Source organism: Eleutherodactylus coqui, chromosome 7, assembly GCF_035609145.1.
Source record: "Eleutherodactylus coqui strain aEleCoq1 chromosome 7, aEleCoq1.hap1, whole genome shotgun sequence".
Lineage (NCBI taxonomy): Eukaryota > Metazoa > Chordata > Amphibia > Anura > Eleutherodactylidae > Eleutherodactylus > Eleutherodactylus coqui.
The window spans coordinates 129,333,125-129,357,796 of record NC_089843.1 but is presented as its reverse complement, the minus strand read 5'-3'; the positions used below and the strand labels follow the sequence as shown (position 1 = coordinate 129,357,796).

Here is a 24,672-nt window from a genome sequence, read left to right as displayed (position 1 = left end):
AGCACCTCAATCCTGCCTTTGCTGTTGGGTGGCACCCTGTCCCCATTGCTAGTGTAATGATCTGGAGTCAGTCACCCCAAATAGTGGTTCAAGGCGCAATGAAAGCTCAGCAATATGTTTTGGACATCCTGCAACCATATGTGTTGCCTGTCATGGCAGGGCTTTCAGCAGGATAATGCTCAGCTACACATAGCAAAGGGTATCACACAGGAAGGCCTCCACAACATTGCCACAATTCTGTGGCCTGCTCGGTTGCCAGATTTATCTCCAATAGAACATGCATGGGATTATCTGGGATGCCAACTTCGACAGCCTATAGAGCAAATGTAGACTGATAGGCCGCAGGATCCCATACAGAGCCTGTATGCCTCCATGCCTGCAGATATCACATCTTGCATCCAAAGTGGACGCCACCCAACAGAGTACTAGAGCCTCCCTTAAAGTGTTTAGTTTTATGCAATAAATTATCCTTTTGCTCTGATATTGCAATCACTTACTTATAGCAACATTACAATCACACATAAAGTTTCATTCAATTCTGATAACTTTTTCTAATGCTTGATTTCCTTTGACAAGGGTAAGAAGAATACAAATACAAACAAAACAGTATAAAAAAGTAATAAAATAGAATTGGAGAGCACAGAAAGGTGGACAGTCCTGCATTTAGATGCAACGCCTGGGTCTAACAATGGGGGGAAAGATCCCCCTAAAGTCCACCGTCCTCCTCATGACATCACATTTAAATTTCGGCCATATTTCCCTAGGAGGCACTTCAATAGGGAAGCTATGGCCAACATGTTTCATATCATGAATTTACGTACAAGTGAATACCAAACATAATATGCAACAGATGATTAGCTTTTCTTGTATGCGGTTCTGTGAGTTTTGTGGATCGCACAGCAACATTGCATCCGTGGTACACTCATGGTTTTGAAAATATAATTGCCATTGAGCTGAGACCTTTCAATGACCCATACTCCCTATTAATATATATATTTTTGTAGTCAGTTAGTCTGGAGGATGTTTATTGGATGGCAGGGAGACATTTGGGATCTCTTGCAAATGGCTAATTTCGTTATCACTATAACAAAAGACTTCCTTGCTGGTCCCAAAAGGTGAAAATGGGATCAAAGGCCCCTCTGGTACAGGTGTGAAAGGCAGTTGAATGAATATATTGATCAGCTCTGCTTGGCATTTAAACATCTGCTTAAATTCACACAACTTTTTTCAAGCCAGAAAGGTGGTAGATTGACACTCAAAGATGGGTGACAGTCTACCAGTATGATTTCATCACATTAGTTATACCATCTCTATGCTGACGACACCCAACTATACACCTCCTCTCGTGAGATCTCTGGACCATTCCTCCAAAATATCACCGACTATCTGTCCGCTGTCTCTAACACTATGTCCTCCCTTTTTCTAAAACTAAACCTCTCTAAAACTGACCTTCTCGTCTTTCCACCTTCCAACTGACCTCCCCTCAACATCTCGATTCCAGTGACTGGCACCATCATAACCTCCAGATGGCGTGCTCGCTGCCTTGGGGGGTCACACTGGACTCTGACCTCTCCTTTACCCCCTATATTCAATCTCTGGCCCAAACATGCCACATGCACCTCAGCAATATTGCTAAAATACGGCCGTTTCTCACCATGGACACGCTAAAGACACTTGTGGTCGCCGTCATCCACTCCCGGCTTGACTACTGCAACTCGCTACTCATCGGCCTCCCTCGCACTAGACTCGCTCCACTCCAATCGATACTAAATGCGGCAGCTAGGCTCATTTTTCTATCCAGCCATTAATCAGACTCTCTATCTATACTGCCCCAATTGGACAAACCATTCACAAATTTGGCCTCCAATACCATCTCTACGCTGATGACACCCAACTATATACCTCCTCTCGTGAGATCTCTGGACCATTCCTCCAAAATATCACCGAATCACTGACTATTTGTCCGCTGTCTCTAACACTATGACCTCCTTGTCTTTCCATCTTCCAACTGACCTCCCCTCAACATCTCCATTCCAGTGTCTGGCACCATCATAACCCCCCAAGACGGCATGCCTGCTGCCTTGGGCCCACACTGGACTCAGACCTCTCCTTTACCCCCCATATCCAATCTCTGGCCCAAACATGCCACATGCTACGCAGAAATATTGCTAAAATCCATCCGCTCCTCACCATGGACACGCTAAAGACACTCGTTGTCGCCCTAATCCACTCCCGACTCGACTATTGGCCTTCCCAGACTTGCTCCACTCCAATCTATACTAAATGCGGCAGCTAGGCTCATTTTTCTATCCAGCCATTACTCAGATGCCTCTGCACTATGCCAGTTGCTGCATTGGCTGCCCATACACTGCAGAACAAAATTTAAACTTTACCTCACCCGCAAAGCTCTGCATGGTGCCGTGCCAGCATACATCGCCTCCCTCCTGTCAGTACACCACCCAGCCCGCTAACTTCGATCCACTAACACACTCAGACTAAACACCCCTGTAATACGAACCTCACATACTCGCCTACAGGTCTTTACTAGAGCAGCACCCAACCCCTGGAACGCTCTACCCCAAGGCATCCGGACAATTCCCGATGCACGAAATTTCAGCCGTGTCTTAAAAACGCACCTCTTCAGAGAAGCGTACCAAATCTCCTGACCTCCCTATGTCGCCTGACCCCGTTTGCCTTCTAATAATTGATTTCCACATGAAATCCCCTATTGCCTGTGTTCCCCATGCCTTTCTCCCCCCCCCCCCCTTGCACCTCCTGCACCACCCCCAACCCATTTGTTTCAAACCGAATGTACCTCACATTGTAATTGTTTTATTGTTTTGCATTTATCCCATGCCTGAAAGCGCTGCGAAATAAGTTGGCGCTATACATATAAAGATTATTATTATATTATTATTGGTTTGAAGTATAGCTTTAGCAGCTGGATATTTTTCTAGGTAAATAAATTCAAAAAGTTTTGAAATTAAACCTATCAAGACAACATGATGAGTTTGTGTAGAGAGTTATTTTAGTCAATATGAAATAGATAGCATTTGGTGAAAGCCCCATATTATACATGTGTTAAGCAGAACATTTTAACTAAGATTGATGCAAACAAAATCAAGTAGTGTTACATGACCATCATTCTGGTCACAATGACCATAATCTCTTGAGCACACTCATTAGAAGCAATTTATCCTTGTTTGCATTGCAAAGATCAAAGAAACAACAAAGAATATTATGAAACTGCACATCCTCTATGACATGCATATTTATTTACAACTTCTTGAACCTTTTTTTTTTTTCTTTGAAACAAATTGGTGTGAATACAAATTAAAAGTATTATTACAACAACAAATTAATATACAATTAAACATGCCATTAACTAAAGTGTACCTAAACTTTTAGGTGAATAGGTTGTGTGTGTGCATGAGGAATAACACTATTTCTGGCCTTTACAGTATATGAGTTATATCTGCATTTTTTCTCCGTAGACTCCATCTCTAATTCTCAGTTTTTCCTGTGCAAGTGGGTGGAAACTAGCAAATATAATGTATCCTATATACAGCACACATAGAGATCCTCTTATCTTCCCTTATTTCTTATATACAGAGAATCAACAGCAGCATGGATGACATTATAGAGAAGTACTGAGCAGTGTAGCTGTGAATGCAGTAGTTAGAAGTCCATTAAACACTCTTAGTTACAGCAGTATGCCTCTGTGTGTGTCCTCTATTTCTTTCTCACTAGGCTCATTTTCTTCCTCATTTCCTCTCCATGAACTTCTATGGACACTATATAATTTGATCTGTCACTGAGCTGTTAGTCTATTTTAGCAATATTTTAGAGGTTGTAACCAGTTTAGGAAAAAGAGGAGAAGGAGGAAGAAGAGGGGAAGGAGTAAAGGAATCTGATAAGTGGGGAAAAAGTATATTTTTCTAATAAGATATATTGCAAAGTTTCTTCTATTTAGTATTTCTGTAGTATAGATTTATACAAAGTTTGTTGAAAGACCAGTGACCATTGAAGATTTATTAAGGGGAAGCTAAAATGACAATGCCATTACATCAAGTGTTATATTTAAAACATTTTTTACAATTTTTTATGCATATTGTTAATTATTGTCATTTTGGTTGTGACTATCCTTAGAAAAATAAATGATGAAATATTACAGTTTTCACTCCATTACGCAGTATACAATATACCACTACACTCCGGAATTCTTCTAACACTCCTGACACTTCTAACCTTAAAAGATTTTTTTTTCAACCTTGCTATGTAGACTGGACTTTCCCGTTATTACTTGTGGATGGAAGAAATTTATTACAAGTCTACTATAAACAAGACTGCTAAGTAGACACTCACTTAACCCCTTTCAATCCACTGTCTGACGTCTTCCTACATTCTGATTGAAGCTTGCACAGCTCCAATGTCAGAAGACGTCCAGCAGGGTATTCTTATAGTTTATTGCCAGACACTCCACTGTTGGAGCCTCTCCGGCGAACACACACTGGCTTTAGCCAGCAGATGGCACTGTTGTATAACAGCGAAAAGAGAAAGCCTTTTAGGAAACCCTGAATCCAAAATTGGATTGGAAAGGGATAAGACTCTGTATGGAACCTCTTCTGCAATTTTCTGATCTCTGGGTAGTTACAATATTGTTTTTCTTGAAGACTGTGTTAGTCTATAGGATGCTTTCCTCTCATCATTTCTGCTGCCGCCATTAGGCACAAACACCCACTGCACTATCATTTAGATGTATCCTCCAATTTACTAGCCCTTAGCTAAGTATTTAACAGTGTTACAAAATGTAAACTAAATTATAACCTGACAAGTTCCCATAACATAATACAAATCTTGAATCAAGCTTTTCCATGATTTTTATGGGTGATATAATCCTAGTGCTAAAGTTTTTTTTTATACAACAAAATGGGTAATATTTGTTCCATGGCAGAAACTACAATGTCACTTTGGATACTTTGCAATTGCCTCTGAACTTGCCAAGATTAGCAGAGTGATCCCAGCTCTGTTCTGGCACACGCCCTAACAAGCTATAGCAGTGTACCAGGCTGATGTACAGTTGGCTCTGCTGTATCCATCACTGCTCAGTGACAGCTAAATGCCTAAAAGTCTTGATTGATTAACGCACTGTAGATGCCTGGGCCTGTTAACCTATGATTAATAGATTTTTATTTTGGTGGGCTCTCAGTGACTGTAGTGTGGATGGCAATAATGCTGTCATAGCCGCACATGCCATAAAATGTTTCAGTTAAGCATTTTTCATATTTACATCACTTCAAGGTGCTGTTACAGTATATTAATTAAAAATGAAATATTGTTACTATTTTGTGTTCGATTTTTGTATCTAACAAGTTCCTGCATACCTCATTAATGACTGCATTTGGGACTTTGTATTTATTTTTTTCTTCATGTGGTTGTACTTTACATAGTTTTTTTTTTTGCTTATATTTTAATTAAATAGTTTATGGACATATAGTGGAATATACATAAGCATTGGCACCTAAATGCCTGGATTACTACTTATTTAACAGATGCCAGACACTATTAAAACCCTTGACTTTTACTCATGGTTTGGCCAAATGAAGTTTAGGCTATGTCCAGGTAAGATAACGTAACATAACTATGACAATTCCAATTGCCAGTCATTGTTACAAGGCTTGTATAAAAAGAGTCTAACATTGACATGCAGAAATCCTGCCTTGAAATAGGTTCCACTTCAGAGGTATTGTTCCTAGAGATGAGCGAGGATACTCGCTAAGGCACTACTCGCTCGAGTAATGTGCCTTAGCCGAGTATCTCCCCGCTCGTCTCTAAAGATTCGGGGGCCGCCGCAGCTGACAGGTGAGTTGCGGCGGGAAGCGGGGGGGAGAGAGGGAGAGAGAGATCTCCCCTCCGTTCCTCCCTGCTCTCCCCCGCAGCTCCCCGCCCCGCGGCGGCACCCGAATCTTTCGGGACGAGCGGGGAGATACTCGGCTAAGGCACATTACTCGAGCGAGTAGTGCCTTAGCGAGTATACTCGCTCATCCCTAATTGCTCCATCTCCCTTATTTACGACATGGTTGCATGCTAATTGAGCTTTCTCAAACATATGTATGAAAATAAGTAGGGTTCAGTGACAAAATAATTTTAGACATATGTATCAGATGATACAACTTACAACAATATAGCAAAGTTGCAAGTATTTCCCTTTTGTGATGTCCTCTTCTACTGCAAATGATGACATTTTGTCTGCATTTGTTAATCTGCATCTGTTATATGACATCACCTTCTGTCTCAGTGACAGCAATGGTTAAACATATATTTAACCATTGTGCTCATAGACAGTAAGGCTGTAACCACAATGGCTCACCTGTCCGATATACAGTTTGCCCGTACATTGACATGCATTTGCATGCCCTAATTCTTGTCCATGATATGTGATGAGATTTTCATGCAGTTCGTGTCCATGTGAAAGAACTTGGTATTGTGCACTACCTCATTGAATAATATGGGACCACATGATGTCCATGTGTCATCCATTTTTTTAACATACGATACACGGATGAAAAACTGCTATTGAATCAGATTCCTGAATCAATAGGAGTCTGGTAAAGAATAGGACAGGAAAGCTTCACCAGAAGAGCCTGGAACAGTTGGGTGGACATGTGCTCGATCTAGGAGATGAAATTCAGATAAGTAGAAATAAAGGTGCAATGGCCATAGAGTTATGGTTTCTCTTAGACTAGTAAAGGGTGATTTTCAAGGTTAAATTAAGTTTTAATTTCTATAAGAAAGTTGTATGCATTTAAGGAGTACAAAGAATAAAATAAGAACATAGGTATCCCTTCGTGTCTGACACATGTTACTGTTTGGCTGCAGAGCTTGTAGTCCATTTAGCCTGCCTTGCTTAATATAATGATTAGAGATGAGCGAACGTACTCGTAATGAGTACTTACGCACCCGAGTACCGCCATTTTCGAGTACTTCAGTACTCGCGCGTAAAGATTCGGGGGGGCGCCGTGGGGCGGGGAGAGGCGCGGCGGTGCGGGGGGGAGCAGCGGGGAACAGGGGGGAGCCCTCTCTCTCTCCCTCTCCCCCCCACTCCCCACTGCTACCCCCCGTGCCGCCACGGCGCCCCCCGAATCTTTACGCGCGAGTACTGCTGTACTCGAAAATGGCGGTGCTCGGGTGCGTATGTACTCGTAACGAGTACGTTCGCTCATCTCTAATAATGATATCACTGTTAAATAATTTTGCATCCAAGTGTTAAAATAATTAACCTTGTATTAATCACATGGAATAAGAAGACTTGTGAATTTTGTGACATTAATACATATTCTCTCTTTTTGCAAGGTGGAAGATTTCACAAAGTGTAGATTGTTGGGGCTTGTGTGGATCTGCATCAGCCTTGCTTTTATTTCATACTCTGCAGCATTCTCCCATGGTGGAAGTCTGGCTGCCTGCTTGGACATGAAGCCTAAACACATTCGAGTGTTGCCACAGAACCCCAAGAAGAACTATGTCAGTATTTACACAAATAGGTCTTTTTACCTACCAGGAGAAAAAGTCCCCGGTAAGAGAGCAGTGGTTGTTTTTTGTCCTTTACAAATATTTCGATTTTTTTACTTCAATGTTAAGATTTTTTATTTAAAAAATCAATACCTTCATCAATGAAGCACAGTAATAGAGGAACTTTAATATCAGATTGGTTAAAATAAGAAAATTGTCCAAATTTAATCCCAAAGATGTTTAACCTGGTTGGAGTACTGGGCTACTGAAGAGGTCACACTACAGGTCCAACATATTGATGAGGTGCCACTTAACCCACCGGAAAACTGTGATTGAAAGTTCTTTGGCTATTCTGCATAGAAAAAAGACAATCACGGCTGGTGATTGGGGCAAGTGGAATCTCACAAACACGCCAGACCTATGTCACGCCTGGCTTTTTGTTGCTTGACTATGTAAGTGCAGGAATTGACAACTTGAATCGGCATGACTGTCACTACTTTATGCTGCCCTCAGTGTGTGCAATATAAAATATCTGACAAGTTCCTTTTGATGCAGCCCCAATTGTATGCTAATATGTAAATTAAATTTAACAATACACTTTAATTCAAAATCAATGGTCTCATATCATCAATGTTCCATCTGGATATAAATGAGTTCAAGTGGACAGATAATTGACCTATAATGGCCCATGTTCCCAAAAGGGCTCACAATTTAATTTCCCTGTTTCAAGCTTACATGTACATAGACACTAGACCCAACTGCGTAGGTGCAAAATAACCTGTTTGTTTTTGGAGGATGAAAGTAATTCAGAATACCCAGAGTACTCAAAGTCACAGAATGTTATTGTCCCCAGATACATTTCTTTCAAGTTATCAAACTAAACCATAATTGCTTAAAGGGGTGGTCTCGCGAAAGCAAGTGGGTCTATACACTTCTGTATGGCCATATTAATGCACTTTGTAATATACATCGTGCATTAAATATGAGCCATACAGAAGTTATTCACTTACCTGCTCCGTTGCTAGCGTCCCCGTCGCCATGGTTCCGTCTAATTTCGGTGTCTTCTTGCCTTTTTAGACGCGCTTGCGCAGATCCGTCTTCTCCCTTCTTCTCCCTTCGGCTCCGCTCGGCAGCATCGGCATTTTGGCTCCGCCCCCTTGTACGCATCATCGCGTAGCTCCGCCCCATGACGTGTGCCGGTTCCAGCCTCCTGATTGGCTGGAATCGGCACATGACGGGGGCGGAGCTACGCGATGACGCGAAAAGGGGGCGGAGCCAAAATGCCGATGCTTCCAAGACCAGCCGAAGGGAGAAGATGCATCTGCGCAAGCGCGTCTAAAAAAGCAAGAAGACACCGAAGTTAGACGGAACCATGGCAACGGGGACGCTAGCAACGGAGCAGGTAAGTGAATAACTTCTGTATGGCTCATATTTAATGCACGATGTATATTACAAAGTGCATTAATATGGCCATACAGAAGTGTATAGACCCACTTGCTTTCGCGAGACCACCCCTTTAAATGGGGCATTTGAAGCACTTAAGAAATGTTGACCAAACTTTACCGATGTAGGTTATATATTGAGAGGATTCCTAATGATAACAAAGTTCTGTATACCGACGTTGAACAAGCTTACATCGCTGGCATCCTTTACAATGATGGACGATGTACAGCACCTTTTCACTCAGCATCGCTGCCAACCACTAATTAAAATCTGACAGTATTTTCTCTGTAGGTGTTGGCAAAAATAGCCTTTCCTATTTATTCTGTTAAATATATAGATGACACATCATTGTTCAGCATGTCCCAAATCAATAAATTATCCTTGTGCTAGTGACAGGTAGTAACCTCTGATAGCACTAAACACAAGGCAACACTTAAACCAGTGTACAAATTACAGCATAGCCTATATCTAGTTATATTGCACTAACTTAATAAAAGCCTTAAAGGTTTAGTCTGGTTACCGTTTATTCTCCTGGCATCAACACTCACATCCTGAGTGCCATGATGCCAGGAATTCGAGAACGTGATGTTACAGCATCTGATTGGCTGCAGTGGTCACCTGACTTCCGGTGATGGCTGCTATCACAACAAATGCCGAGACCACAGTGGGACTGCAGCACTAAATCCCGGCAGTAGTGGAAAAGTAAGTATAGCTCTGTTTGTTATTTTACTACAAACAGTTCTATTAAAGGGATCTTGTCTGGTAACTGGACAACCCCTGTAACTTTCTGCTTTGTGACTTTGATGAATTACAGAACCAAAATATAATTATTGAACTGGCAATATAAAATTCAGCCAATAAGGATGACGGGAAATGATAAAACTTTTATCATCACTAATTCAATATAAATCATCAGGGGTCTTTATAGCCACTAGATTAAAGCATAACTCCAATGAAAGATGAAAACTTCACATCACTCTTACAGTATATTTGTAAAGAGTTTCTATTGTAAGTTCAGCCGTTTCTACTGCTATCTCTCTTTCTTTGAATCAGTGCTCATGCTGCTGTTATCACATGGCTTTTTTAGACTATATTATCTCAATTTTTTTTCTCTGGAGAAAGTAGGTTAGAGTTATAACCAGTAGAAAGAGGGAGATTGTGATAGTACCTCATAGAGCTCAGGGGCAGATTTACAATTGAAAAGTTACCAGAATTCTGGCACATATTATACCAAAGAAGTGGTGTATATGCTGTGTATCAAGTTTGTTACTTGTCTTTGAGCCTTACTAGACACTTTTCAAAAATGTCTAGAAAAGGGATCATGGATAAGTGACTTACTAAAATGCACCAAATGGCATGCACCACAATTTTGGTGCTAAATACTGGGTGATAAAGTAAGCCAACCAAAAGGTGGCATAAGTTTGAGAACAGTGAAACAGCATGTGCAAAACAAATGTGCCAAATCTAAAACACAGCATGCACCAATGTAGCAAATTTGGCACATCTTCTGTCTGTCCTAGTTTAAAGCAGTCGAAATTAAAGACAGAAATAATAAATCTGCACAATTGTGTTCAGTTCTGTTTATCTCACCTACAAAAAGTTACAGTTCAAATAGAATGGGTCCAAAGATCGGTTGCAAAAACAGTAGATGAAAATGGTGGAAGGTCATAGGCAAAAAACTTATCAGGGGAGCCAACTTAATTCATAATGTAACTAGCCCTCCATTATATATAAGTCAGCTAATATTACTGTAGTTAGTTAATTCTTTCTGTTTGGGTCAAGAGGGATGTTGTCTCTCCTTAAGGAGAGCAGAGCACCCAAAAAGTGTGTGGAGACACCTAGGGGGTGAGTGGGTCGTAGGATGGTATCGTCTCTCCCCAAGGAGAGCACCCAGAGGGGGTGTGACAAGACACCTGAAAAGTGAGTGAAGAGACTTATAAGCCCATGCATGCTCCTCTGGGTAATTTATGCAAATAAGGAAGATGGAACAATACCTCTGCAGCACCACCTACTGGATGTCCGCATTCCTTCACATCAATATATGACTTTTTAACAAGTCTGTAAAACAATGATAGGGAATAGGAAGCCAAACCTTTCTATTTGAAACTCCAGGCTGCTTTCTCCTCAGTTGGTCATGTGATCTCAGTTCTGACCAGCTCAAATTTCCTTGTGGTTATTTGCCTAGTTTCTAGTCAATTTCTCAGTCCGTGTGATGCTGTTACATGGACCTTACCACAGAAACTGCCTAGAGGGCAAAGCGGTCAATCCTATCCCAGTTACTTATGATAATTAGAGGCTCCTGTCACACATTTATAATAGAGGAGATCAGAGCTCATCCTCCTGACTGGATACTTATGGTCTGCAGGTTATTTAGGTAAATATAAGATGTAATGTCAGTGTTCTACCTGCAACAAGCATGGTACACTCTCTAGCTGCTCATGTAATGCTGTGCTGATGCAGCATTATATTGATGTGAAAATAAAAGTAACATCAAGATGGTGTCTGATAAGCATCAGACAAGCGGCTGCAGTGCATTGAATTGACAGCAATAAAGAAAGCAAGTAGGTGAAAGGGCAGGGATGGAAAAATAAGGGCCACAATATGAGATTAGTTGGGGGGAAGTTTAGAAACAATGTGAGAAAATATTAGTTTACTATAAGAGTAGTAAATGCTTGAAACAAACCTCCAGCAGACTAGAAAACCAACAGAAAGTGAATATAAGCAGCTCTGGGACAAATATATATTTCTCATAAGATAAAAAAGGAATAAACACCAGGGCAAACTTCGTGGGCAATGTGGTCTTTTTCTGCCATCAATCTTCAACTTCTAGTTTCTGTTTCTAAAGAGCTGCAGTTTCCACAAATCCTCCCCTATTCTGGCCTAAGCAGAAATGAATGGAGTGTGTATTCTGCAGGGGAATGAATCCAATAAACAGCATAGTTCATTCATTTTTTAGATTAGCAACTTGAATTTACGTAATGAGCTGCATATCCTAAAGTGGATCACTGGATGTATGCTTTAACAATTGTATCCTAGGTGCAGTTGGCAACTGAGAACTTTCAGAAGCTAAGCTGGTATCCTAATGGCCTGACATGGCTTTTATATATATCCATCATTGGATATTTAGTACTAATTTCTCATGGAAGAATGGAGAGTCGACGGCAAAGACCTACGATAGTAACAACAGAGGTTGAAACGTTGCAGCCATGCTTTGGATGGAGGAATGAAGTATTTTAATAATTTTTTGCATCGATATGTTGCCGTGGACTCTCCATTCCTCCATGTGTAACTTATGGAACTGAGGTCTGGGTTCCGCTTGCCGCTGGTTTTGCACTATTAGATCCTGCCATATTGCAAATAAGTGAGTGCTGCTTGTACTAGCTTTCTTTATGGTATAGTACTAATTTCTCAAATGGATGTGAATTCTTACTTACATAACACATTTCACAAAAATCACTTGCTTTACCATAAAAATCTGGCTCTATGCAATGTCAGAAGAGATGCAAATTTATGCAACTGTCTGCTTGGTCAGTTACGTAGGTCTGATGTTGACTTCAACTTAAAAAAACCGTACACAATAACATATACATATTTTGAGGTTAATAAGGAAAGTATATTACTGTATTCAGTATTGGTATAAAGACATGTATGCTGGATATAGAGGCAAAGCTTGAAATTCGTGTAACTGTTAGTGAATAGGAATTTATAACCCAGCAATATGGAAAACGGCATGTAAAAAATGCCTACACAGCAGGATAGTCGGTCCAGAGTGCTTCCCATTATATTTATAGCAATAAAACCAATCTTCATTATTTTATAAGTAAATAAAAAATTCTGCTGAATATGTAAATAAGTATTCAGATACGTTTTCCATAAGATCCACTTTTTCAATCTAATTTTAGATTTGGCTGAAGATCTAATAGAATTCACTGTGATAAATATTCAGTAATGCAGAAAATGAGATGCGGAAAATACATCTTCATGGGAAAGTATTTGACCCCCAATATACTGGTCACTGGTTACAGTTTTCAGAAATCTTGGGGGATTATGAGCTGAAATATTGAGGTATTTAATTCCATTCTATTTCCCCTGCAGTTACTTTGAGAAGTACAAGAGATTTCATGGGCTTTTTCCTTCAAGCTCGCAGAGTATCGAATGACCAAGTAGCTGGATCTTTTGTGTTCATTCCACCTGGCTCCAAACTACTGCGCTGCTTTGAAGATGGAGACACTGTGACCCATTCAGACAAGTCCTTGAAAAGAAATCTGTCCTTTGTGTGGAAGTCACCTGATCAGCCCGTGGGAGACATTAAATTCTTGTGAGTGTGCACAAGACATATTCAGACTTAAAGTTGTCATGTTCTTTAAAAGCAACCTTAAGCAGGAGTTTTAGGTTAACTAAATGTGTATATATCTATATATACTGTATATCCTACTGTAAGATATTCAAAAATGTACCCCCTCCCACTCAAGACAGTTTACAGCAGGTGTCCGTGCTCTCCAAATCTAGAATTAGTGGTACTGCACACCAAGATGCGAGTGCTCTTTGGAAGGATTCTTCAATCCAGTTATGTGTGCACAGATTCTCTATAGCACACTTAAAAGTTTGATTCAAACAATATACCATATATACTCGAGTATAAGCCTAGTTTTTCAGCACTTTTTTATGCTAAAAAAGCCCCCCTCGGCTTATACTCGAGTGAGGTAAAAAAAACAGCAACAAAATACCCACAATTCTCACCTCCCAGCCTGCGTCTGTGTCCCCGGCGCGATGGTCTCCCCGGCGGTGCGACAAACTGCTTGAGAATTCTTCTCGCTGTCATCTCCCTGCTCAGCTTTGAATTCCCCTACCGTCAGTGCTGTGTAGGGAAGCGCTGTGATTGGATCGAGCACCAGCCAATCACAGCCGGCGCTCGATCATTCACAGCCATTCAGTGGATGACATCACTGAATGGCTGTGATTGGTTTATCGAGCGCTTACTGTGATTGGCTGGCTCTCAAAGCCGAGCAGGAAGATGACAGCGGGGAGAATTCTCAAGCAGCTTGCCGCACCGCCGGGAAGACCATTGCGCCGGGGACACAGACGCCGGCTGGGAGGTGAGTATTGCATTTTTTCTTTACCTAGTATATACTCGAGTATAGCCAGGCTTATACTCGAGTCAATAAGTTTCACCAGTTTTTTGTGGTAAAACTTTTTGACTCGGCTTATACTCGGGTCGGCTAATACTCAAGTATATACGGTACATTTGTTACTCCTGACATGATGTTACAAATACTATATAACACAGAAAAAACATTCATATACGTTCCAGAATAATAAACTGATGACATTTCAGTCCATCACGGACATTTATCAAGTTGTATCTGTCACCGGTGTTAAGTCAGAGGATTTATGATACCCAATGAACCACATAATACTAGATATAGTAAATATATGTATATTAGAATAGCATGAAATATGCATTTTTTTCTCATTTTGTCGCTACCATGTATAGTATGGAAATGGAACCTCCTGCATTGATATTTTCTTATTACATGCACGAATGTCAATTACAGGTGAAAATGCTTGGAACATTGCAAAACGAAATACCGCAAAGCAGTGGTAGATATAGGTCGGGTGGAATATAACCAGGTTGCTATAGGAACACCTTGCGAAACATGAGGCATTGGAGATGTTGGGTCATGCTACCCATGTGTCCCACAGGCACAATATATTCGAGTCCTGCTTCTAGTCTGGCGTAGTTGAACAGAAATATAGTAAGAGAAGTAAAGCATGTAGTGTATGAGTGACACAAGAACGTTTATGGAGTTGCGGAGACATTGTGATCCATATGACTGTCAGTCCAATGAGTAGGAAGCAGTAGTGTTTGGTGCTTACCAATGAATATACCTGGAGAGGAGTAAAAGCAATCAGTATGCCAAATTGAGGGACCAAGTTAAGAAGTCCAATTTAAGCCCGTGAATTCAGTGCCAGATACCACAGCACCTCTGTGTTATAAGGGTGTAAGGCCAGAAATTACAAGACTGTTCATTAAGTTATAGTAGTCTTGTCCACCAATAAAAATAACTTTGTTATGCAGTTCAGGTCATCCTATTTCCCAAGTGCAACTACCTTTGATTGGCCGGTGAACATCCCAGTCACGTTAGAACTATTTTACTTTTTAAGTTTGATCTAACTCAGCTACAATATTTATTGGTGTTATTAATTCACCTCATGTGTATTTTCCGCTGATGTCAGAGGCTTAGGTTGTGTCCTCAAGTTCCTTCTTCATGCCTTACTTTGCAGCTGTCTTAGTTTAAATGAGCTGCTACATACATGCTCATGTATATGCACGGTATTTAACTCTAACCCAACAACAAGTCATAAGCATAAAGTTCCTCCTTGGTTGACTTAACGTTACTTATTTAATGTGGGGACTGTATTGTTTCCTATGGATCAATAAAACTCTTTAGAAGATAAGTATTTTGAACACTAACATGTGTCAGGCGCGCTTTACTAAGCACATCACAAATACTAACACAAAGTTAGTTCTTTGTCATGCAAGAAGGACTCCTACAGGCCTCTAGCAACACTAAATCACAATGTTTCAAAGCGGATAAAAAGAACACTACCAGGGCCCAGAAAATGCTTATTATTTGTCATGCATTAGTCTTCATTAATCAGTGATCATGTTTTGTTCAGTGGCAATGGCATTATAGTGTTAAATAGTCTTCTGGGACTATTATATGGATAGGCCATCAATATCAGATCGGTGGGTGTCAGACTCATGGCAATGTCTCTGATTAGTTGATTGAAGGGCCAATCACTTCAATGAGGACTACAGCTTCTTCATTGTTTACTAGGCACAACTGCGTAAAGCATTGTGTGAATAGAGCTGAGCTGCAGTACTAGGCACAGCCACAACAAAATATACAGAGCCGTGCCAGGTAAACAATGAAGAGACCGCAGTTCTTGTCCGAGCACTGTAGCCCTCTTAATCAGCTGATCAATGGGGGTGTCAGGATTTGGACCCCCACCGAAGTGATACGAATGACCTTTCCTTAGGATAGGTCATCAGTATTAAAATCCAAGAAACACCCTTTAAAATGGTACCAGAACATCATGCTAAAATAGCTAGCAGTGGCTTATTTAAATACAGCTGGTGCTTGTAGTCACTTTCTTTTAGTGTCAGTGCCTTGGTTCCAGTTCCACTAAATGGCTGCTGCATATCCTCATTACTTTCTGTAGGACTTTCATACCTGCATTCTGGTTATTCCTTATAATGGTACTTGGTTTGTTTAACGCTATTTGCTAAGTTCATTGTCCTATCATTGTTTGATCCAAAACCACATTGATAAACTGCGTTAAAAGGATTATTTGGGTATTCAAAATCGATGGCCTATCCTAAGGATAGTAGGGGAGAAAAGGTAGGAGCGATAGGCATTGTTGTGTTAAGGCGCATTTACACACAGATGATCGCTCAAAATGCGATCATTTTGCATTAGGTAGTAATGGACCTATTAGAAGCTAACTAGCTTCATTTGCATGTATTTAGAGAACAGCTGGTGGTCTGTTCTCTAAATACATTGCTATTATTCTCCAGCAGGACATCTGCTCAAAGAATGTTATCAGCGCTGCCCGCAGAGAACTCAGCATGCGTTCCTTCTTATTAGTTCCCATGGATTTTAAGCTGAGCTGAACTCAGCGATGGACGAAAAGTGCACGGTAAGTGCATGATGGGCGCACATTTACACACAACGATTATCGCTCGAAAGATGGCTTTTGAGCTAATTTTGAGCAATAATCGTTGTGTGTAAAAGGGCCCTTAGAAGAACTCGTTCAGATGTATATTACATAGCTTTATTAATGTTGTGTTTCCGTGACACACTGACATTTTCATCAGAACAGTTACATTTAATACAATACCGAAGGAATTTAAAACAATTGAATGGCAATAATGACGGCGCAGTGGGAATTGTTCACAGCTAGAGTTGAGCGAATGTACTCTGTCGAGTTTGATGCTCGTTCGAGTATTAGTGTACTCGATAGTGCTCGTTACTCAAACGAGCTTCAAGCCGTGTTCGACCCCGCCCCAGTTTTTGGCTCCTTCCCGCTGTGACGCAGTGCGCATCAATGGCAATTTTTTGCGAGAGAGAGAAACACACGAACCAAGAAAAAAAAAAAAAAGCTCGGGACCCAGCATCCCACATACAAAAATGCTCGAGTCTCCTATTGTAGCCAATGGGATTCGTTACTGGATTAGAGCCAGGGGCATAACTATAGGGGATGCGGTTGCACCGGGGCCCAGGAGCCTTAGGGGGCCCATAAGGCCTCTCTTATCCATATAGGGAGCCTAGTACAACTAATAAAACATTATAGTTGGGGGCCCGATACAGGTTTTGCATTGGGGTCCAGGAGCTTTAAGTTACGCCTCTGATTAGAGCTCTCAAATTTTACGAAAAGCTCGACTCGAATAACGCGGACCCAAGCATTTGGGTGCTCGCTCATCTCTATTCACAGCTCATGGTACTATATTTTTTTTAAAAAGGGGGTTATGCAGGGAAAAAATGTCTTCCTTAATTTGTAGTGAGAGTAAAAGATTCTGTATAGGGGGACTGAAAGAAGAAAAAAAGGTTTATTTACAGGGAAAAGAAAACTATTGCTAGATATACCTAATTACTAGATGAATTTGGTGAAGAGACTAAAAAATATAAAATTGTTTGGGTAGGATCATTATTAGAGATAAGCGAGTATACTCGCTAAGGCACATTACTTGAGCGAGTAGTGCCTTAGCCGAGTATCTCCCCGCTCGTCTCTAAAGATTCGGGGGCCGGCGTCAGTGACAGGTGAGTTGCGGCGGTGAGCAGGGGGGAGCGGGGGGAGAGAGGGAGAGAGAGATCTCGCCTCCGTTCCTCCCTGCTCTCCCCCGCCGCTCCCCGCCCCCCCCCCCCCCGCCGGCCCCCGAATCTTTAGAGACGAGTGGGGAGATACTCGGCTAAGGCACTACTCGCTCGAGTAATGTGCCTTAGCGAGTATACTCGCTCATCTCTAATCATTATTAATCAATTAAAAAACTAAGTAATAGAAACTAAAAAAATAACTGCACAATGAATGATAAAAACCAAAATAGTGGATATAATATAATAAAATAAATGAGCTAAAATGTAGATTCAATCGTCTCGTTTAAATCAGGTGAAAAAACAGACGGCGACTTATAAATCCAATACGATTCCTGCTATCTAAGCTGATTATGTCTATTTATTGTGAACACCTATGAGGATCTGTTCCACCAGGTTTACAGAAAGGCACTTAAAATCACTATGGTGTGAAGCAACACAATTTCTATATATACTATTTATTAGGAGTCCCTTAGATACATCCGACCTATGTTTATTTATGTGGCTTTAAAGTTGCCGTTTCATCGTTCAAATGTATCTGAGGAGTCCCTATCCTGAGGATAGGCCATCAATTTTAAAGACTCAGATAACCCCTTTAATTTGTAGTAAATATCACAAGTGGCGCAATTACTTGAAATAGTTTAACAGGGAAAATTCTTAAGACTAATTGAAAAAATGAATATAAAAACTTTTTCTTTCCTGCCCCACCCCCTTTAAATTTAATAGTCACGCATGGCTCAATGGGTCAGAGACACCACTATTATAGTTTATAGACTTCTCATCATCCATGTAATCCTCCACTGGGTAGTCTTTTTCATTAACTTGTCTGGCTGCCTTCGACTTTAATGATTAACTGCCTAACGACTTTTACATTAAATACTATATAGTATAGGTCATTAATATCCTGCGTTTGGGTAAAAGTTTACAATTTGAAATGACAATTTAAAAAAGTGTAGTTAAATGAAACATGGGTGACTTTAATGTGGCAAAATGTATTATTACTTTTTTTACTCTTTTTCTTACAGTGTGTCAGTAGTTCAGTCATACTTTGTTTATTGGGCACAAATTGAATCCATTGTCTTGTCTGCTAATGTGCGTAACTGGACATCAATGCACCAAGAAATAAACGTATCAACCATGGAGAGGTCTTCTGTAACAAGTACATGCATTACCATATTTTGTACTGTTTGTACTATATTAAATGCTGCTGTACTACATTAGAAGCTGCTGTACTATATTAGATGTTGTACTTCCAATACACCAAGACAATGTGTAGTTTTCATGATATGATTTTACTTGCCCACTTTACAGACCACGCTTGAAGATACTGTATATAAACACATGAATTCCTATATATGGTATTTCGCATGTGGTTCTGTTTTGTCCGGTATTTTTTGCCGAATATGTACCAGAGACTTTGAACGGAGTTGTGAACACTACCCTAGTTACAATTGGAAGGGAAGGGATTTGCTATTTGTATAGTGCCAACTTATTCTGTAACGCTTTCAGGTAATTTATTTATTACCCCCCACCAAGCTTGGGTACTCATTTTACCGACCTCAGAAGGATGCAAGGCTGAGTCAACCTTGAGCTGGCTACCTGAACCATGCAGGAATTTAACTCTCAACCTTCAGGTCGTGAGTGAGAGCTTAGGACTGCATACTGCTGCCTTAACACTCTGCGCCACACAAGGCCCAAATAAAAAAAATACAACCTATATAAAAATTGATATAATGAAATGAGAGGGTTAGGGACTAGATGAGTTTTTTCTCACATTAATTTGTTACTATGCAAAAATTGGGATGGCTGGGGGTTCTCTTTACCAATCAAAGTTTTACTTGACATAGCTGAAGGAACATTATAGCTTATATAGCAGAGATTTATGTTGATTGTCATGAGAATTTGTTTGAAATATACGTCTCTTTCAGACTTTAAGCATTCCATTACTTCAGTTGATACGCACAAAACAACTTCAGGTAGCATTACCAGAACCAAGCCGACAGAAATTCTGATCAGCACTGTTACAGAAGAAATGATGCATGTGTTTCCTAATGTTACATCTATTATAAAACCGTCTCCACAGTATGTGGCCAGCAGTGCTAGCAGTGCTCATGGTCACGTAGAAGCCGAACCATCTCTACAGTATCCTGGATCCACGGCCCAAAATGTTACATTACACAACATCAAGCACTGGCATCCGCGTTCAACTAAGAGCATACACAGCAGGTATACTATATTAAATATCAGTCTCTTCCTATGTAGCTAAAAACCTATTTGGAAATATAATAAAACAAATTTGACCGAAATTTTAAATTTTTCTTAGATCAACAATCTCACTAAATATTTTAACTATTTTCATTTTTGTATTGTTAAAGTACCAGTGAATAGAGATGAGCGAGCACACTCGGATAAAGCAGTTGCTCGAGTGAGCATCACTCTTCTCGAGTAACTGCTTACTGGTCCGAGCAGGCTCGGGGGGCAGCGGGGGGCGGGGATCAGCCAGTGAGCCAGTAAACCAGTGAACTCTAATCACTACCAAACATAGTAAAGGAGAAATGTGGGATGTACATCAACGAATATACAATATCACTGCTACTGTATATCAGTATCACTACTACCATGTTTCCTTGAAAATAAAACACTGTGTTATATTAATTTTTGCCCCAAAAGAGGCACTTGGTCTTATTTTTGGGGGAGGCCTTATTATACTTACCTAGCAAGCTCGGTCCCAGTCCCTCCACAGTTCCAACGCACTTCCCGTAGTCCTCAGCCTCTCATATAATATCACTACTTGGTTATGGGATTCATAAATTCTGCCTCCAGGAAGCGATTGCTGTAATTGATTATTCGACTTCTGTTCAACCAATCAATGCAGCGCTGGATGAACCAATGCAATGGCTGTGATTGGTTTCTCCAGCGCTGCATTGATTGGCTGAGCAGCGGTGGAAGAACCAATCAACAGCCATTGTGTTGTAGAGTTGGGACTTATGAATTGGCTGATCTGTGGCCAATACTCCAATGTCTCAATAAAGGAATGGCAGCATCCTGGGCGTAATGCAAAGCAGTAATTTATTTCTCCAAAATCTTGCTACGTTTCGACCCCATTGGATGCTGCCATTCCTTTATTGAGACATTGGAGTATATCTTTTTGGGGTTTCTGGAGCTCTTACCCCTGCATGTCTGGCATGCATCCTATTGACTTGTTAGTCATCTTTAATAGGTTTAAAAATCCTGAGGAGTGCTGGGAGTTAATCGAAGTAAAGTAGTGATCTGTGGCCAATCACAGCCATCGCATTAGTTCATCCAGCACTGCATTGATTGGCTGAGCAGCAGTTGAAGATTCAATCACAGCCATCGCTTCCTGGAGGTAGGATTTATGAATCCCCAGAAAAAATTACACTTGTTGTATTCACATCAGTAGGTTGACAAAGACTCGATTTGATAGAGTAGAAACATTGCTGCTGTTTTCTGCATAACTCTGTGGAAGCCAATAAAGTGAATCCCTGCTGGGGTTTGAACATTTTTTTTCACCCGTATATGCTGCCAGGATACTTCTTTTTTCTGAAGATTGCCTTCTTTGATTTTGGTCCAATCATTTCCCGCCTGGTGTGCAGTTTTGCCTTTGGCCGCTCCAACCCTGAGGGTATAATTGGTGAGTGCTGTGGAGCAACAAATATATTGGATTTATGAATCCCATAACCAGGAAGTGATGTTGTATGAGCGACTAAGGTCTGCGGGAACCGCACCAAACCTCTAGAGAGCAGCGGGAGGAACCTGGACTAAGCCTGCTAGGTAATGTATTATTAAGATTTTTTTAATGTAGTGTAACTAGGTCCTATTTTGGGGGTAGGGCTTATATTTCGAGCCTCCCCAAAGAATAGGCTAGGGCTTATTTTCAGGGTAGGTATTATTTTCAGGGAAACTGTATCTAAAGCTAGCCATATATATTATATGTATATCAGCTGAACGCAAAAATTTCAGCGAGACCGGGTGACCATTTAAAGGGGTTGTCCCGCGCCGAAACGGGTTTTTTTTCAACAGCCCCCCCGTTCGGTGCGAGACAACCCCGATGCAGGGGTTAAACAAGAACACCGGACAGCGCTTACCTGAATCCCCGCGCTCCGGTGACTTCTTACTTACCTGCTGAAGATGGCCGCCGGGATCTTCTCCCTCGGTGGACCGCAGGGCTTCTGTGCGGTCCATTGCCGATTCCAGCCTCCTGATTGGCTGGAATCGGCACGTGACGGGGCGGAGCTACAAGGAGCCGCTCTCCGGCACAAGAGGCCCCATTCAGAAAAGAAGAAGACCCGGACTGCGCAAGCGCGTCTAATCTGGCGATTAGACGCTGAAAATTAGACGGCTCCATGGAAACGAGGACGCTAGCAACGGAACAGGTAAGTGAAAAATTTCTGATAACTTCTGTATGGCTCATAATTAATGCACAATGTACATTACAAAGTGCATTAATATGGCCATACAGAAGTGTATAGACCCACTTTGTTTCGCGGGACAACCCCTTTAATGTGTATGTGGAGTCTCCCAACAGCACTTTAACTACAGTTTTAAAATGCATATGTTATATACTCTCTATATTTATACATGTAGTGGGTATATCTTGAACTGGTGTTTTGGAGATAGCTTATCATTTTATATACATATGTCCACACCACAGCGTTGAAGCCATTTTAAAACTTGTGATGTCTGACAATATACTTGGGTGAAGTTTATCCTTTACATTATGATCTAGGAAAGTACTTCTGAGGAAACTGCTGTCATATAGGACCGTTTGTAATTGGCTTAGACTTTGATGGTAAAGTGTGTTTTAGTTTTTCATTGTACAACTAATTAAGATATATATGTGCCTTATTTTATATTTCTTTTCTTTAGGACTCAACAATCACTGCAGAGAAGACTTATAACTCTTTGCAGCACATGTGAGCAAGAAATCAAGGTAACTAGCCAATACAAAATCTAATTTAATGACTGCCCATTCCAATATTGGTCAGTAATAGAGATGAGCAAGAATGCTTGGTTAAGGCAGTTACTCGAGCGAGCATCACTCTTCTCAAGTAACTGCATACTCGTCCGAGAAAATTCGGGGGAGCGGCGGGAGGTGGGGCAGAGAGTGAGAGAGGAACCCCCCCTCCCCCCGCAACACCCCGCTCACCCTGCCGCTCCCCCCCCCCCCCCGAATTCTCTCGGATGAGTATGCAGTTACTTGAGAAGAGCAATGCTCACTCAAGTAACTGCCTTAACCGAGCGTGCTCGCTCATCTCTAGTCAGCAATATTGTACATAGTGACTAGAGATGAGCGAGCATGCTCAGTTAGAGCAATTACTCGAATGAGCATTGCTTTTTTCGAGTAACTGCCTACTCGTCCGAAAAGATTCGGGGGGCAGTGGGGTGGAGCAGGGGGAGTAGTGGGGGGGAGCAGGGGGGAGATCTCTCTCCCCCCCACCACCATTAAAACCCCTGTAAATAATACAAAAAAATGCATTAAATGTTTCCATTGTTTTCAAGCATTTAAAAACACAGAAATGGGTATGTGAAGAAGAGTTTACACTCATAGTGAAAGGTAACCAGTCTGTATTTTTGTTTTCTTTGCAAGAAGACAGCGGACGTCCAATAGATATTGTAAACATATTGTGGACAGGATAGATGTCATTTTATTGTCAAAGATATAGCAAGAAAACTGTCTGAAAAATGTCAAACCTTATTTCCAGCCGGCTTCTGAAGGGCTAAAATTGACTTCACCAAGACCAACATTTCCTCCTACTTCCATTGCTCAGCACACTATTTATCCTTTACAAACTCCAGAAATAATGAAAGGCCCCATAAAGTTCAGCTTCCAGGATTCACAGACTCACCTTTCTTCTCATCCTACCACACAATATAAATTACTCAAAGCGACCAAACAACTTTCTGCAAACTTTTTACATCAGCCAGAATCTCCAGCTCTGGAAAGAAACACAGAGATCGGTACTTCTTCATGGGTGACTAAGTCTATCCAGGAGTTTGGTGCCCCAACTAACGAGAAAGAAAAGAAAGGTAGAGGGATGCAACTTGCTATGACCCAGCTAGGCATCCTACTAAGCTGCTCTATAGCTCTTGGAATGGCCCTTGCTGCTGGTCTGCGGTGCATCCATGCCCAGTACTGTCACAAGAGGACGGAAGTTTCCTTCGGTGAACCAGACAACAATGTTATTACACTGAGAGAGAATGGAGAAATGATGCACTTCAAGAAATTTAGAGAGAACAGTTTTGTGCTTGTCCAAGCAGAATATAACTGGATCACTCCAACTATTGGTGGAAAATCACAGTAAATGGCCATTTACACATTGGAAAAAAAATGCAGCCCACAGTGCTGATATTAGTTTGTGTAGTTTCTAATGTTTTAAGCAAAAACCCTGTTTTCAGGGAAAATAGTAGATAGTGACATAAAATAGGTGCAGTTGCTGGTCGAGTATGGCTATCTTAAAGTGTACCTATTTGTTACAAAATAATCACTGTCAGTGTAAAGGCTGCTGTAAATGTATATTAGATGTACTGTGGACAAAAATGTTGTGTGTAATCTGCGTATTTAAAATTTTTAGCCTGATGAAGGATCGATAAAAGACCCGAAAGCTTGCCGTAACGTCATGTATTTTTGATAGCCATTAAAAGGTATCATATCTACAAGATTACTTAGTTTCTCTCACTGAGAACAATCACACTTTGCTCTACTGCCTAACACGTTACAAAACCTTTGTTTTTTGTTTTTTTTGAGAAAAATTAAGTACACACTCTTGGAATTCTATGGTTTTACATATCAGGACATAATAAAAAAAAGAACATCTGGTCCTTT

The 24,672-nt window shown here is 40.9% G+C and overlaps 1 protein-coding gene across 1 annotated transcript; it reads left to right on the top strand.

Annotated features, from left to right (window-relative positions):
• Positions 1 to 7,419: 7,419 nt before the first annotated feature.
• On the top strand, positions 7,420 to 24,151 carry REELD1 (reeler domain containing 1; the record flags this gene model as incomplete). The annotated part of the gene is made up of 6 exons (XM_066574817.1): positions 7,420 to 7,573; positions 13,048 to 13,270; positions 18,854 to 18,987; positions 19,757 to 20,054; positions 22,716 to 22,779; positions 23,552 to 24,151. Coding segments are annotated over 6 exons (1,473 nt in total), but the record flags the coding sequence as incomplete, so codon positions are not given.
• Positions 24,152 to 24,672: the final 521 nt, after the last annotated feature.